Source organism: Bactrocera oleae, chromosome 3, assembly GCF_042242935.1.
Source record: "Bactrocera oleae isolate idBacOlea1 chromosome 3, idBacOlea1, whole genome shotgun sequence".
NCBI lineage: Eukaryota > Metazoa > Arthropoda > Insecta > Diptera > Tephritidae > Bactrocera > Bactrocera oleae.
This window is the reverse complement of record NC_091537.1, coordinates 2,187,864-2,205,613: the sequence shown is the minus strand read 5'-3', so window position 1 is coordinate 2,205,613 and position 17,750 is coordinate 2,187,864. Positions and strand designations below refer to the sequence as shown.

Here is a 17,750-nt window from a genome sequence, read left to right as displayed (position 1 = left end):
TCAATATATTAATTTCGACATACGTTATTTACGGCAAAATAATTGAGGCCGAGTTTCCACATACTTGTAAATTTAGTACATACATATGTACACATTTCCTGGAAATTGACTGAAAAGCATAAATTCATATTTCTTATTGAGAATATATGTATGTAATTTTTACGCCTTTCGCCTTCTAAAGCAACCCACTGTTGTCGGCTGCGAGTGCTGTGCATGCGCCACGAATCAAACCGCGTAGATAAAAATGACACAAGAATATGTGGAATGTTTAGAGAAAAGCGGTAATAAATATGACATACTCTGCCAGTCATGGAAGAGCTATAAAGCCGTTCGTGCTTTGGCTGAGTTGTTCCAGCGTCGCAGCAGCAGTTACTAGTATATACACTACACGGAATTTCGCAATGAAAATGCCATCGAATCGTGAAATGCCAACATTTTACATTTTACTTCCTGATAGTAAATGCTCCGTTATACAGGTTGTTGTTGTAAAAGAAGTAAAATAAAAACTCAAAAGTAGCACGAACAACGGTGTATGTAGCAGGATTAATGACAGAGCGCGTTTGTGCACGCGAACGTTGCAGGCAAGGAGAAAGCAACATCAAAGTAGATGCCAGCCACAATTCCAGTTGACTGCCGCACACACACCCTCACATATGCACGCTTTTTATAAGGGATTACGGTGCGTACAAGCGCCGCAATGAAGCAGTGGCACTTGTGAAGTGTGTCTGAAATATTTGTGTCGAGCCACTAATATTCGACTGCTGCTACACGGCTGCGTGCTTCGACGCCATTTCCTCTGCTAGCGGTGTTGCAACATTGTGGGGCACTGAAGTTGTATCGTGCGCCGCTCATAAAAAGACAGGAAATTTAACTTGAAAGTTGGTAATTACTAAAGCATGCTTAAGCCCTGCTGACGGAATGCTTCAGTGGGGAGTTCTCGTGGCTGGTTTGGCCAATTTGTGGGTCGAAACTTCAAGAAAAAAGAAGAAAACGCACGCACAGTGTTACTGTTAGCGAAAATGAAAAACGAATAATTTTACTTAAGACACATTCATTAATATATTATATAAATAGTAAATATTAGGGTGGAGCGAAAATAATTTTTTTTTTGCTTAGCCTGAGGGTAAAATCTGTAGATTATAAAAAACGAAAATGTTTTGACAAAAAAAAGTTTTATATCTAGAGGCGGCCGGCCTACTCAGTTTTAAAGTAAATTTTCGAGTTAACATTTTTATTTCGTAAGAAAATTTTTATAAGTCTTCTAGAAGCTGTGGAGAGTCCTCTTTCTGATCAATTAAAAGTTATCAACTTAAAAAAATGTTTGTGGTCATTAATGGAGTTTAAAAAAAAGATTTAAACGACAACATGCTTTCTTAAGCGTTAAACTAAAATTTGAGTCAAAAACCGTCACATTCGGTAATTTTTATATAAACGTGAAGAGTTTAAACCAAAAACTATTTTTTTTTGTCCAAAAATATTTTTCTCGAAATTTACTTTAAAACTGAGTGTGTCGTCTCTAGATGTTAAAAACAAATTTTTTGGAAAAAAAATTTTTTTTTTCTATAATCTACAGATTTTGTCCCCAGGCTAAGCAAAAAAAAAATGTTTTCGCTCCACCCTAGTAATAATATATTATGCTTTAGTATATACAATATACCTATATTGTGTGTATTTGGTTCGCATTAACCGGTCGAAAATGTGCCGCATTGCAATACTTAGGATTTTGTCGGCTTTGTCACACTGTTTCTTAGTTGCCACTCAGAGTTTGAACGGACGTATTTAGTGCTAATATAATAAAACCTTTTGTTTTGTGGTGTTAATTGCTTATTTTCCGCATATTTAAACAAAAGTAGTCGAGCTAAACCTTGTGTTGTTGCTGCTAATGTCCTTTTGCAGAGAGCAAACCGTTAATTCCGCCAAAACATTTATACAAATGAATTTGGCACACATTAAATATTATTTTGGGCTAAATGATTTGCGGCATGCTCTTTAACTAATAAAACGTGCAGGAATTGACACCGGATTGCTTGCAACAGGTATATCGCTTGGCAGGTATGTACATATGTATGTATTGTATATAAGAACATACATATTATATATGTGACTATATACAAGTAATTACATAAAGAATTGCTATTATTTCTAGCTTCAAAAAATTTCTGATGTGGATACTCATCGGAAACGGGAATGAACAGACAATCAGCGCTTCCGTCGAGGAACTTGTAAGAACGCTTTGTTTATGGAGAGAAGAAATACGAGAGTTTTAATGTCGCGACGAAACAATTTGGTTTATGAAACTAACCATAAATTACTGGGATGCACGTAAGCAACTAATAACTATGCAAACTTCAGACATGTTTCGACTGTTTCTGCAGCAAATAAAACTACAAAAAATGTGTTTGTGTTTGTAGAACAAAATTACTACTGCATAATCCTTTTATATAATCGCATGTGGCATGCAACAGTCAACTAACTAAGCGGCGAAAGTTTTTTGCATTTTCTGCTTGCGTTTTGCAAAAGTTTTGTTAATAAGCGTTTGCAGATTGGCTGCTCGCACATGATGTTGCCACACGAAATGCCACCATTTCCATGAGTAAACACGCATTTAAATGCCAACTACTACGGTATATATCTACTTGCAACTTCAGGCTTGGAATTCTGCGAAATTTTTACTCGTTAAATTATATCACTCGCATATGCGGCTGTTGACAAGAAGTTTGTCTATTAGCCAAGTTCTTAATTGCGTTTATGAACTAGCATTGCCTAAGTTAGTTTAAGCGGATAGGCTTAACATGTCCATGTTTTACCCTTACTTTCACGATTAATATGAAAATCCAAATTGAAATTATTTTTTTTTTATGAACTTGTGTACCTAATTGGGTTAAAGCTTTAAATGTCTTAACACGCAAATGTTCGTAGTAATTTTGTGATGTGGATTAAATTCAAATCCTTACGCTTAGAAAATAACAGAACTCTTAGCAGTAAATATTACAAAAATAAAAGATTAAACAGTAAAGTTTTTTCCGTAATAGACATACTGACAGCGATAAACGTCAGTGAACTAGCAAGAAACCTTATTTGAAGTACCCAACAAGGAAGGAGTGGCGTGCTAGTCGCGGGCAAATGCAATTCTAATATTTTAAAGCGTGTTATGGCTTGATGTTGGTTGTTTATTATTGGCATTGCATCAATTTTTAAATGTATACATATATTTATTGAAATATATCGCTATTAAACAAATGATAAAAATGTTTACAAGTTTATTGAGCGTGTGTTGATAAATACTCGTGACATATAAGAAAAGTTTCCCTGTACAAAATTAACTGGGCTACAACTTTCATCATTTTCCCAACATATGTATATACTTGTAGTTATAAATATAAGTAATTTAAAGTAATTTAAGAAACCCTTAGGTATCTTCAAGCACTTTAAGTATAATGCATTTCCACTTCAAAGCAACAAAAATTCTTATATTTTCTGCTTTCCTTCGCCACATCTATATACACACAGTTGAAACTGTGCAAAGGAAATTTAATTTTTTTTTTTTAGTTTCAGCGCAGTTTTAAAGAAGCTGCTGCGTGCTTCCCCAATTTGTGTCTACAACTTTTGATTGATTGTGACGAAGTCAATTGTGTAGTGAAACTGAAGAAATAACAAAGAGAATTTGGGAAAAATGTGAACAAAATTCAATACGCAATATTTGGCCAAATATTTAAAGGTTTCATAAAGCGATTATTTTGTAGGTCGCTTAACTGTTTACTCAATATATATTAAAGCGAAATTTGACCTAATTGAAATCAATACGAAGCAAACTTTGGCCGAGCATTATTATGGATTAAAGTTCGTCAAAAGACCGCTGGAAAACCTTAAATGGAAGAAGAAGAGAGCGTGAGTGGAAGCAAAGTAAATGAAGTAGAGGGGACGGTATGCGTGAACTTGAAATAGGTTTGTACACAAATTGATTTGTCCGTGAGTAAAATCGTTAAAGTCTTTTTTTCAGCTTTTGGTTGACACAAAAGTTTGTCTGGCATTTTTGGCAACAAAAACCGCTGCTTGATTATACTAAACTGGTGCTAAAGCAGTCTACATTATTAAAAATGGAAGTATTTGTGGGGGTTGCGAGATTGTAGAAGACTTGCTTTAAAAGCGTCTTTATTAATGGTTAACAGCAAAGCGCAATTAAAATTGTGCTTGTTAAAAGCAGAGAGATAGCAGAGCCTCTCAACATCTGTAGTGAATCATGTAAGCGCATTTTGTTTTAAAACTTTCAGATTATTTAATAAAATAAGCAACGTGTGGTGCAATTAAAGGAATTACACTTAGTGATATATATATTTATTTTAAAGTATATGATAGCATTCAACACTCGATTTCATTAAACGAAACTATAATATTATAATACACCTCACAAATTACTCCTTAGCTACCGTTATATATATATTTTAATTTTAACTATTTTTTTTAAAGAACTTTCGAACGTTAACGATACAATACGCGCTCATTAAAAATTACTTTTATCGCTTTCAAACTGTAATATTTGTGTGAATGTGCGCACTTAAGTGAAAGCGATGTTAATTAAATGTATCTGCATGGGGCGTGCATGCAGAAAACAACTTAATTAAATGTTTATCCGCTGTTGGTGCACTTGACGTTTATAATTTCCAATATAGTATGCGCAGAGCTACTGGCATATAGCATATATCCTGTCCAAACAGCAAGCTCACTTTCGCATTAACACAAACGCAGATACAAACATACACACATACATACACACATACATACACTATGCATCCGCAAGCCATTCGTGTAGCCAAGACGCAACAATTTTGTAATTACGCCTGACAAATGCATCAACAGCAACTCTGTATACCGTTAAACTCAACAGAAATTTCAATAAATACACGTATGTAAATAATTGGTTGGCATAGCAAATCGTGTGTATGTATGTAGAATATTTGTGCGTATAGCTGGTTTATTATATTTTAGGTTTATTATCACTACAAAATCCGTGCAGAGCATTTTGTAGCAAATTCGGTTAACATCAGCTGCAGCAAGCCTCACACACACACACACACATGTATATTTAATTCTAATTAATTCGCATTATTGATAAACATATCACAATATTTGCACTTTCGCAAACATAATTACTGACGTTGCACAATTCGCCACGTGACGCTTCTTCGATTCCATTTGCTGTACAAATTGATTTTATTGGTTTTAAGCGTTGATTCTGAAGCACTTTCCCACAGCAGCCACATAAAGAGATTTGAGCACAAGCAACAATTTTATTTCAATTGTGTAAACAAATAATTACAAACACAACTCCCGCACAATTATTGATGATAAGCAATAGCACATGCTTGACACGCTGAAGTGAGCGGCCTGAAAGCGTGTAACGGTACATTTCCAAGCATATTTGTGATTTTGAAGGTCTTCGCCGTGCTTTTCGCAGAAAGTGGTATCGCGCTATCTAAATATGCTATTGGGCTCAAAATTTACTGTTATCGGCATGGCAGCCTTCATAAAGGTACTTCTTAATATAATTGTTAACTTGACGGCAATGATACCGTCCATATCAGTATCTCTTCGGCTTATTGTGAAAATAAACCGACATTTGTCTACTTTGGATATTTATCATGGATTTCCTTCTAATGCTTTTTTCTTATCACAACCAAATAACTAAAAAGTACTGCACATTTTTGGTGGTGACTACATTTGGGCACATAAGAACATTGCTAATACGAGGGTCCGTGCTTTTATAGGTTTTTTTTCAATAGGTAGACATACATATATATATACATACATATATACCATAATTGCTCAACAAATTATAATAAATTGTCGTTTAGAGTTTGTTATATAATTATTTGTAAACCACAAGTTGCTAGATAAGGACATGACTAAACAGCAATTTATATATATATGTAGGTATAACCATATTTTGGACTTCGTCGAACAGATGAGTTTAGTATACCTGACAATCGCTGTAAGTTTCAAATCAAAGAACAACACAGTCATCAAGTTGTAGTATAATTTGGTAGCCCTCGTAAATTTCATATGAGTGTTGATAAAATGTATGGAACACCATAAATAACGCATGTTGGGCTGGGCACGCTGCTGATTATATTGAGAAAGACAAGCCTAAAAAATGCCCGCAAGCATTGCTAATCAACGTTTTTATTTGTGTTGTCGCCAGTTGATTAAACAAACGTGTTGAATTTGATATCTGCTGTTTAAAATAAAAACATATATTTTTTGAGATGACGACCCACTCAAAAAATTTTTTTTTTATCACATGAATGCAAAATATGAAAGTAAATAACAGATTTATTTTACTGTACAAGTACATTCTTATCATGTTGAACTATTGTTGATTATGTTGCAGAAAGTACATAAGCAACTATTAAACATTTAATTATTTTTTTAAAAGTTTTATGTTTCAATATTTTGCTTCAAGTATCCAGCTTTGAAAAGCATTTTGCAAAAACAGCGCTTAATTTTATGATTATTCCAGTATTATTAATTTTTTGAAAATTATTTAAAAAATTATTTTCAATTTTTACGTTTATTCTACTATATTCTATAAGCGGCACAGCTAGTGTGAAATTTTAAAAAAAATCAATCATATTTCGATAGTTTATACCTTTAGAAATAACATATTAATTAATTTCAAAATTGATATTTCAAATAGTTTTTGAGTTACAGCGATTTGAAGGGTAGCCTGTAAGTTCAAGTCCACCAGTTCACCAGTCTATTATTAAACGCGTTTTTCTCAAAACAAAATTTTTCAAATTTGCTTGAGTGATTGCTGAGAGACAAAGAATACAATCATCATAATTTTTTTTTATTTTTTATTTTTTCCTGTTCTGTATATAACTCTACTTACAATGACTGAATCGTTTTTTTTTTTGATCTGATCAAACATCGAAAACGACCAAAATTTGGTTTGAAATGCAACTTTTGTTTTAAATTTTGAATTTTTTTATCGTAGCTCATTGTACGGAGAATATCTTCTAGTTTAACGAGAATTTTTATTTTTAGGTTTCATGCACGGATAAGGCCGCCATCACTTCAGCAGTGGATGACCTTGCTCTTAGTGCCGTTAGAGAGCTCGTATAACAAAAAGAAATTTTAATGTTTTTTTCAAAAATTTAACTGTATATTTTTAAAACATATATAAATATACGCTAAAAATGTTATAACAATTAATGAAATATTTTTTTGTTTTCAATTCTCAAAAATCGATGTTTTTTTAGACTGTCACACACCTTAAACCCTTTTGGTATACCACTTCGCCTTCACAATATTGAATTATTTACGTATTAAGCGATGGTTTCAGGTGAAAAAAAAATTATTTTTGCTTTTACAAAAGTCCGTTAGTCCAGTCGCAATAACTTAACCTAGTGCGATATTGAAAGATGTATGTGTGTATGTATACATAAATATAATAATATTCACAATAAGCTGGCAAACACAAAGCAAAGCCTGGTATAGCCCACATGTGCGCCTGAAATTATGCTTCTTTCACTGCAAGATTTGCGTAATGCGTAGATTGTGAATTGGCCAGGATTCTCCCATATTGGAAAATAACAATAGGCACAGCGGTAGTGGTGTATGTGTGCAACTGCGTGTCAGTGTGTGTGTGCTCAGACCGATCTCCTTTGCGCCACCGTAGGACAGCGAAACAGTAATAAAACTGGCGAACAATTGTTGGAATTGAATTAAATCGGATTTGCAGTGAGTAAATTGAATTTTCATACCAACATTTTCACGCTCAATTCGTTTGAGTGCGTTAATAAATAAAAATGTGTGCTTGTCGATTTACCGGTGAGTAGCGCTTGTCATGCGTGGGTGTGTGTGTGTGAATATGTGAGAAATGAATGCAATTATTTGTATTAAATGCCGGTGCCAGAGTGGAGATTCTTTTGTCTTTTTTTTTTACTGCATGATTTTCACTAAAAAGCGCAATTTAAAAATGCTCTGCAAATTACACATCGGAAGCTAAATTAACCCGTTGCTGACAGTCGGCAGCTAAGAAGCTCGATAGCAGCAACTGCGAGATTTTATTTCCAGCTATTTTTAAATTTTTCACATTGATGTCAAACACATTTGAGTAAAATTACAGCAATGGGCACTTTGAGCAGAAAATTAATGTTATGTATCAAAACAAATCGCCTCGTATTGTTAAATTGAGAACAGTACTTTTTATGATTATCTCTGAGTGCTGAGTGCTTTTCGCCCACTTCTTTCTTTTTCTGCTTCAACACATCCATAAACGAAGGTTCTTTCTTCGCAAATTATTTGCTTTTTCGCAAAATTACAATTCATTTAATTTGCCAAATTCGTTTAAATTTATGGCTTGAAGCCACACACGGAGCCTCTCTCGCACAGCAATGCGTAAAAGATTTGCAAAGTGTGCGTAATGAAATTCTGCAGGGTATTCTTTGCTTGTATTAATATTAAGTAGACGAGTGTCAAATTTCCATTAAAACTTGATGAGATTTGCACTCCACCATTCTCATATTCGGCTTTAGTAATCAACCGTGCATAGCATCTTGGGACTTTAAAACTTAAACACGAGCATTTGTTTGAATCGGTGAATTCGTGTGTGTGCGTGTGTGGAACGAAGGCGAAACAGGTGCGCACACGTATGTATGCACATACATACAGAAGTAAGAGCTCACTCGGGCTACTTATGTGCACGTGCTGGTACATATGTTTGTTTGTATATACATGCATATACGAGTACTTCGGCATGCAACCGTTGCGCGTCTTTGAAGCTCAGATGAATATGCGGAACTTCTAATTACTGCCGGAATGTTCCACGAAAGGCGAACCTTGAGCATCACCTCAGCCGATAATTTACTCGACAATAAACTGTGAGTGATGGCGTGAGCTATGATTTAAAACGAGTGTACGACACACAGATTTCTGTCGAAACGAAATAGTGGAGTAAGCCACGTTGGGATTTTTGTACGGCTAGCACGCTGGCAGGTATAATCACCGTGAACACCATAAACGTCGTACATTTGCTGAGTGCGTAGTTGTGGAGGCGTAAGAAACATGCAAAGTGAGAGAAGGGCGTTGCTGGTTAAATGAAGAGTTTTCTGGAAATGAGCTCGCACTGACACGCTTTGAAGTAGATATTGAAATGCGCTAAATTTATATTTATTGGAAATACACATACAAGTATGTATGTATATGTAAGTATATGGATTTACAAATTTGTATTTATATAATATATTAAATAAATATGATAGAATATAAATTATTAATATTTAAAATTTTTTTTCACGTGTGTCTGTGGTAGTCATTCTAATAAAAACAACAAGTGTTTTTTTTTTTTCATTATAAAATAAAAAAGAAAATATTGCGCATATTCGAGTGCCACTTCACTGGTTTTAAACATTTACTTTTTCGCATGGTGTAGACAACAACAAAAGCATAATACTGGCATATTTACTGCCAGTGTTTAGACACTTCTTTGCGGCCAATGAAAATATTTTCGAGGTCCTCTACTTTAGTGGTGTACAAATCAACACAATTACACGAATAAACAATTTGCCACATTCTATTTAAAGCAAATATTTGCGCAAAATTCCAATTTACATTTCAAGTTCTATTGACCTGTAGTCAATGCTTTTGTTATTGTTGTTGTATCTTATTTCATAGTGATTGGTTAGGTTGTTGTAATAGTACTCCGTGCTAGGCCGTTGTTGTTGTTGTGCTCGCATTGAATGCCAGGTTGAATGCTGTTGTTGTGTTTGCTGTTTACTCTTAAAGACAATAACACTTGACGCGTCACTGGACCATTGACTACGAGAGGCTGAAGAGCAGCCACTAAAAATACACACACACATACTTATACATATATATTTTCTTATTTACATACCCATGAAAGGGTTAAGTGTCAGAGAAATACGCTTGCATCTATTCGAATATATTGTAACTGTATTGCAGACAAAATTAAACAATAACACACATTGTCAAATAGCAGAGTTGTATTGGTACAGAATATGCTGGACAGAACCTGCTGGAATGGTTTTTCAAAGGACTTAATATATAAATAAATGAGGGGGAATAATTAATTATTTATAAAAAAATATATATTTAAAAATTTTTTTTTTACTCCAACACAATTTAACTATTTAGTAATTGTTTATGGCAAAAAATATTGATTTACAATTGTAACTGTTTGCTATGCGAACTTGCAGTCTTGGGAGCAAACTATTTGAATGCATTTTATTATATTTGCCTAGAAGTTAAGCGAGTAAATGTGTCTAAGAAATGAGACTACACACTGCATACTGAACAGCGCGGCAGACGACTTAACCTATATACATATGTACATATGTATGTATATGGTCAGTAGCAAAAGCTTTGCGTTCCCAATAGTCGCTTTGCGTGTATAACGGCGCTTTCCAACGGCACAACAACAAAATACAAATGTCGGAAATTGGCAATGAAGCTTGGAGTAAAGTATTAAAAGCCAGAAGTCAAGTAATGACATAAAAATTGTGTTTATTGACTTTACGTGTCAAGGATAATGAAATTGGGATAACTGCGACAAAATGTAAAAGGACAGTCGCTCGTAAATTGTACACTTAAAGTAATGGGGAGATATTTTTGTACTCGTGTAGACGTAAGTGCATAATGATGCCTGTGCCTTTAAGCGGCTAATTGGAACATTGTTTTCGAGTAAGTAAAGCTTAACTGTGTTATATATTGCATTAAAGTGCTAAAAATGCAATTTTTCCCATTTTCACTAAAAGCTTTTCATTTATGCTTTGTGACATTCTCCATACCTTAGCCTTAATATTCGTTTATTCATCACTCACACTAAAGAAAATATGCGACGCCAATAGCTGTTAGGATGATGCTGCATAAACAGCTGAAAAACTATTATAAACTTACGTGAAAATCACGAGATATGGCAAAATGTATGGGAACAGCATTGGCTTAATCGTTAGTGTGTTTTATATATCCCTCTATATGAAACACGTTTAAAATTTCAATGGAGATAAATGAAAGCTAAACATTTTTGGTAATAATGAATCGCATTTTTATTAAAATCTAACGAGATTAATAAGTACATACATATATAAGACATTAAACAGTTAAATAAACTGTTTTGTTTTAATTAGCAGGCGTTTACGCACATTTTTCTCCTTATCTATTAAAAATATAAAAGCAAATTATATATAGAGTTATGATACGACTTATATACTATTAAACTACCAAAAAACAAAAAAATTTTAACATATCTTCTTTCTCAGTTTGGTATATATTACTTGGCATTTTCGATTTGGTTAGTTTGCATACTAAATTGCTTCTACAGTGACTAAATAATAAGAAAAGAATGAGATATTTATGGCGTTTTTTGTACAATATTGGTTTTATTCCATCGCCAAACTGTTCCATCATCACACACATAGACAAGAACACTGGAATCACGTGAGAATGCCACTTGTCTCACAGGAGAATTACATTTTAAATTATTTAGCGTACTCGTATTTGTGTGCCCAGGGTCACTAGGATCGAGTTCCCACACGTACACTTTACCATGCTGATTTCCCAATGCAATTATTTTGTGACACGGATTAAATCCAAACCGAACAAACCATATTTCACATTCATCATAGTCAAATTCGGCGATAATGGTACATGATGGGTCATTGGGTTTGAGCTGCGACAGTCCTTGATGCAGCTGTCCGGGCTTCCAGCAAATTATAGAATTCTCGCATGATTTAGATAGTACGAAATCTCCAAACCATTGCACACAATCCACATAGTTTCGATGTATATCTCGTGTAGAAAAGTCTGGGAAGTGCTGCATTATTGTTGGAAAAGGTCTCTGCGATTTGTTTGGATTAAATGTACGCGAGAATTCAATTTTCTCTTTAAAATCTTCTGTATTTATACACCAAAGTTTTAACGAGTGATCCATACCACTGGACATAATACGTTCGCCACGATAATCAAAATCTATAGAAAGCACTTCATCCCGGTGACCTTCCACACCACCAAAAATTGCAATACACACGTGCGACTGTGTATTCCAAAGGCGTATCGCATGGTCTTTACTACCAGATAATAAGAGATGCGGCTGTCGCGGATGATATTTCAGTTCGTTAATGGCTTGCCCATGGCCGATGTAGTTGCCCACAGTTTCATTTTTTTGCACATCAATAACCCGAATCACACCACGATAGCCAGCCGTAGCAATCAAGGGTAGCGATGTTTTAATGTCGTACGACCAAGCACATGTGTAGAACACCTCGTCTGGCTGAAGTTGAAGGAGATTGATTACTTTGTAGTTAGACTTCGAATGATAAATGTATTAACTTACATCCGGGTCCGCATAGCACATGAGCAATTTTATACCACCTTGACGTGGACACTCATAAATGGTACAGCGATTGCTACCTGCGGTGGCGAATATGAGCGGCTGATCGTTCCCCAACCACTGATTGAAACTAATACCGAAAATGGCCTGTCCATGATTTTCCTTCACATGATAACTACAACAAAATTAAATTACGTAATGTAAACACATCAGTTTGCAAGTTTGACGCAAATCAGCCTACTCATATTTATATGCAGGTTTACGTGCTTTTGATTTGTTGCTACGCCTATGACCACGGGATCGCCGAGTGGTTGGTGATTTGCTACGAGAGGTATTATTAGTGCTGACGCTGGCTGTGTCATCCTTTGAAAATGAAAATTTAAACAAAATATATAATAAATATTCCGCACTATAATTGGAACTAACTTACACCGCACGAATCTTCACTGTTTTCGCCATGTACACTATCTTTCGACGTCACTTTGTCACTTTTCACTTTAGACATTTTTGCATGTAACAAATAACAAATTAAAGTTATTTTTATAGAACGCCCATCTAAAAACGTTCGTTTATAAAATTAAACACGTTTTCTAATTGTTAACCGGTGCACACTTGTTTGTATTTTGGCGGCAACTTTTAGCTGTCAAATGTCGATGTCAGCTGAGCGAGCCCGGCTATGTTCACAGCTTACTAACTGTGCAGGGTTGCACGCTAAGCGATAAAAAAAGAATATACAATAAAGTGTGCCTATCATATGGTATGATTATATATATTATTTTTTTATATGATATTAGTTACTTTAGCGTATGCATTAAACACTTAAGTACAAATGATAATTTTAAATATTTCTAAGTATTTTTCAGTATAGTATATAATATTACAGAAAGAAATCGGTAATTCACATGATAATAATATATTCTTGCGTCTCTATGCAAAGAAAATATTTTTAAAGATCACCCTGTGTCGACATATTTTTTTTAATTTTTGCAATAAAAGCTTTGTGTCTGAACTGCTAATACCTGCTAGCTATCAGGGAGAAAAATATTAACAGTTACTCTCACAAAGAGCGTGATAACGAACAAGTAAAGTAACGGAAAACTAGCAGAAACCAGCAACACAATATCAAAATTATGTTTTTTACAATCAACACTTAAAAACTAATCAATAGAATTTTTATTTTCACAATTCAAAACAATGAAAATAAACAAAATTAACGTGCTTTCACAACTGTTTCTTCATATGGTAGCAGATATTTTCTGCTAGTAGAAATTTCACTAGCAGAAACTAGCAGCTCTCTCAGCTTTTTACGCTCTCAACTTGTGCTCTCTTTTGCCAGTATCTGCTAGTTTCTTTTGGTTAGAGCACGCTTTTCCAGCAAAAACTTTGCTAGCTAGTGTTAGTTAGCAGTTAAGATACAAATCTAAAAAGTATTCAACTAGCAATTTGCGTTTGCGTTTTGTTGATTCATTTTTGCGTTTGAATTTTTGTTTGATATTTGAAAATATGTAGGGAAATTTTCAAATCATGGGTTTTAAATCCCTTTTCGTTCTAAAATCGACTGAAAGGTCGTTCGTGTTGTTTCATTTTTCCGTTACGGAGCTGCAGGCTGTCGCAGTTCTAAATTTAGAAGGTTTTGTTAGTTTCTTGCTTGTGGTATGAGTTATATATCCAAAAGTATGTATGTATGTATATCCAAAAGTTCGATATACATAGTTTTTAAAGACAACACATTTAATATAACATACACACACATTCTTAGTTGTAGAACATGCAATAAAAATTGTACAAAGAAGTTTTATAAAATCGAAAATTATGCTTAAATGAATACTGAATGCAATAAAACATGCTTTAGGTTCTGAGGGAAGTCTTAAATGCCAAAAAAACTGTGCAAGTAACAATAACTCTCGAGGAAAAGTGTCAAATGTTAGAGAAGCTTTGCACAAAGTCGCATAGAATGAAAAGTGTAAGACAGTTTTACAGATGGATAGGAGAAGATAGAGTTCATAAATGGGACGTACACATAAGAGTTAGACAGGGACGCAGAGCTTTGCGACAAAGAGATCAATGTAGTATTTTACAGAATATGTTTTATGGTGTTTGTTGTTGTATCGGTTTTAATTCGAGTATATTGCTTATCGATTAATTTGATAGTGTGTCTTCAAATTGAACAACTAAACGAACAAAACGGGTTTCTTGGTTATTCGTTAAAGAAAATCTACTAAATCTGCTATGTAAAACAATTCAATTCAGTAAATACAAATTAGTTAAACAACGAAAGCCATATAAATTAGTGTCAACAACAAATTTGCAAAAGTTCATAAAGTTATTTGATCTTATGTACGTTTTATTTGTCGACGACATGGACCTCGCCCAGACCGGTGTGCGCAGGCGCCTTTGCCTCTGCGTGGTTGCTTTATTACTACTACTGCTACTACTGCTGCCGACACACTGACTATTACCGCCGTCACTACACTGTTTATCGCTTTTACTCTCCGCAGAGTTAACCTTAGCTGTACTGGTGGTCGACGTATCTGCTGCTGCATCCGTGGGTTTGGAGTTATCGTGCTCAGCTGTTTCAGCTGGTTGACTGGCATTCGCTGCGACAGCTGTTGTTGTCGTCGCTGTTTCCGTTTCCGCTTCCGTTTCGGCTGCTGCTTCTGCTTCGGCATCTGCTTCCAAAATCGTATCCGGCGGTCCGGTGGGTCCGCTGTGCGTTTGCGGCGCTAACGTTACACCTTTGGTGCGGCTGTCGATGCTGGTTTGATTGTCAAATGCATTGCTTTGTTGTTGCTGTTGTTGTTGCTCATCAGAGCGTGAACAACAACTATTGCACAAATTGTTGTTATCCAGATTGCTGTCAGCACCACTACCCTCACCACTAACGCCACCAACACAACTATGCTGCTGATGCTGTTGGTGGCCGCGCTGGCTACAACAATTGCCGCTGCAGCATTTATGCGAATCGCCAGCCTCACGCGCCTCCTGACTACGTTGTTCGTTACGATTACAGTTACAGTTATGTATTTAAACGGGTTGATATTCGGCGACATTTTCAGCAGTGTGCAGTGAGTAATAGCAACAGCAACACACACAGAGAGCAAGGGAGTTGGACAGCAGTTGTCCGTTTTTTGATAGTAGAAAGAGCGAAATTTTGTGTAAAATTTTCCCATAGATTTTTTTTTTTATTTTCAATAATTTTTGTGTTTTTTCATAGAGAGCGCAGAAAGAGAGAAAAGAAATTCAATTAATGGTTTTAATATAAAATAAAGAAATACAAAATATTTTATCAAAACGCTTGGGTTTTAGTACAGTGGGTGTTAGAGAAATGTTTAAGCCTTTCTCTTTTCAAGATAGACGACAGCATCTCGCCATTACTATATAGAAATTGCAGTAACCCAATAATAAAATATTCTAGCCAAAATAATATTAATCTGTATAGCTATTAATATCATACTTTTTTTTGTCGATTTTTAATTATTAATTATTATTTGAGGTAATTGTTCTTGCATCAATAAAAGAGAATTCAACAAAGTGTTATATATTTAAGCTCACTTTACCCTTAGATACTTTATTGTAAAATTTTGCACGAAACATATAAAATATAATTATTTAAATAATCCCTTTTCTCTTTATACATACCCAGTATACTTTCAATAAAGTCATGATTAATTGGATTATAGAATTCTTTTATAGATATCTTATCAAGCAATTGAAATAATTTAATTTAGTTTCTGATGTGCAATTAGATAATTGTATGAATTCGCACTTTGAATTGAACTAAACTAATTATCTGCTTATTGGAATTCTATCCGTCGTTATATATATTTATATATTTAGTTACATTTCCTAGCTGACATGCTACACTAGAATGAAGGGCCCGGGTTGTCTTAGTTAAGAATTGTAAAAGCTTAAAAGTCTGCTTCCTTGAAGTATTCTACCGAGCGAGTACTCTTTTTATGGTATAATTTCTGTGCATTACATATTTATATTTATATACTCGTCCAAATATTAGCTCTTTGTATGCATGTTCCACAGGATTCCTACCTTGCGTCCCCAGTTTGTTTGCATAACAATTCCTACCCGCTTATTCAACAAACAATAATGGGAACAATAAGGCACGTAAAGCTGATGTTGAACTAACACAATACTTAGTATTTATAGATGAGAGATGCATATGTACATATGTACATATGTACAAACGAGCATGTATGTGTTTATGAATGGTATGCTGATGTACGAGTATGTTCACGGAGACGAGACATTATGTGGATGCGGATGTGGAAATAAGTTGGTCCTAAAGTATAGAAAAGCTGAGAGCAGGGCACGAGCAAAGTAAATGCCATTTCAGAGAGGGGGTGGGAGGGTGTAAGTATGTAAGTAGCACGAGATAAAGCATGCCTGCTGCATAAAGACAAGTCTGGAGAGGCTTATATTGATTAAAAGGGATGAATAGACAAGGCGTAAACTGGGGCATGCGGCAACTTGTGGCCTGCCCGTAGGTGTACAGGGTTCACAGAGTAGTATAGAAAAGTATAGTATAAACTAATGCAAAATTTCCACCGTTAAATTGCTTTGTTGAATTTTTCATTTCCATTATACGCTAACATATATAAATTAAGTTAAAGACAAGAGATAGGCTTTGTTATCTTTTTCGAAAAACGTGCACACACAGAGAAGGTGCCAGTACTACTTACAGCAGAGCAAGTAACTGGCTAAATTGATTGCAAGTATGTACATTGCCCATGTACGTAGGTATGTATGTCTATTCTATTCAACACGAAAAAGTTTTTATAGAATATTGACAAAAGAGTGTAATAGGGAAATCACATTTAATAAAATTGAGTGCCTTTAAGTGGACAATGATTGCCAGATGAGATGTAAGTCAATTTATAAAATCGCATTTTTTGTCAACTTTGTTTGACAGCCAGAACTTTGTCAAAACTGCCTGTGCAATGCCAATCCATGGATGAGATTTATTAGAATTTCGTGCAGTTTTGACAGAACTCTACAAAGTTTCATCCTTACACACATACAATCACATACATATATACAAAGAAATAATTGGCAGAGAGAATAGAAACGATAAATTAAATTGAGATTTCATGGCATTGACTGGGCGAATAGAAATAAATGTCTATTAAAGTAATTGGTAGGGGTTCAGACCCACAATATATACTATAATTAGACTGGTTGCACTAATAGAGGTTTAATTGTATTATAATTTTGTGAGACTTCTAAATGATGCAGACATTCTCTATGAGTTAATTGATCAAAAAAATTTTAAGTAACGATTTGTTGGAAAATTGGGTGTATTTAAATATACAGATTATGTTAATAAGATGATTTTAATTTTGTAAACTTTGTGATGGCGAAAATGTATTAAAAGCTTTAAAAGCACGCG

General features: G+C 34.6%; 2 protein-coding genes and 3 long non-coding RNA genes across 10 annotated transcripts in view; 2 read left to right on the top strand and 3 right to left on the bottom strand.

Annotated features, from left to right (window-relative positions):
- Pde1c (Phosphodiesterase 1c) overlaps positions 1 to 17,750 on the bottom strand; it is a 153,067-nt gene that overhangs the window by 13,317 nt on the left and 122,000 nt on the right. For 3 of the 6 annotated variants that reach the window (XM_036369378.2, XM_036369377.2, XM_070107134.1), the window contains one exon: positions 14,691 to 15,335. The exons of the other annotated variants lie outside the window; for them this stretch is intronic. In XM_036369378.2, the coding sequence (XP_036225271.2) occupies positions 14,691 to 15,335 (645 nt within the window). The remainder of the gene's footprint in view (positions 1 to 14,690; positions 15,336 to 17,750) is intronic. 6 annotated transcript variants of the gene reach the window in all.
- On the top strand, positions 2,191 to 7,120 carry LOC138856331 (uncharacterized). Its single transcript, XR_011395531.1, has 3 exons — positions 2,191 to 3,945; positions 4,001 to 4,242; positions 7,045 to 7,120. It is a non-coding gene; the product is annotated as an uncharacterized lncRNA (long non-coding RNA).
- LOC138856015 (uncharacterized) lies at positions 7,654 to 9,176 on the bottom strand. The gene is made up of 2 exons (XR_011395173.1): positions 7,764 to 9,176; positions 7,654 to 7,699 (listed from the first exon to the last, which is right to left on the bottom strand). It is a non-coding gene; the product is annotated as an uncharacterized lncRNA (long non-coding RNA).
- On the top strand, positions 10,142 to 11,256 carry LOC138856330 (uncharacterized). The gene is made up of 2 exons (XR_011395530.1): positions 10,142 to 10,701; positions 10,814 to 11,256. It is a non-coding gene; the product is annotated as an uncharacterized lncRNA (long non-coding RNA).
- esc (extra sexcombs) lies at positions 11,042 to 12,984 on the bottom strand. Its single transcript, XM_014242481.3, has 4 exons — positions 12,780 to 12,984; positions 12,591 to 12,712; positions 12,353 to 12,524; positions 11,042 to 12,289 (listed from the first exon to the last, which is right to left on the bottom strand). The coding sequence occupies exons 1-4, from the start codon at positions 12,852 to 12,854 to the stop codon at positions 11,372 to 11,374; spliced, it is 1,287 nt and encodes a 428-aa protein (XP_014097956.1). The 5' UTR covers positions 12,855 to 12,984; the 3' UTR covers positions 11,042 to 11,371.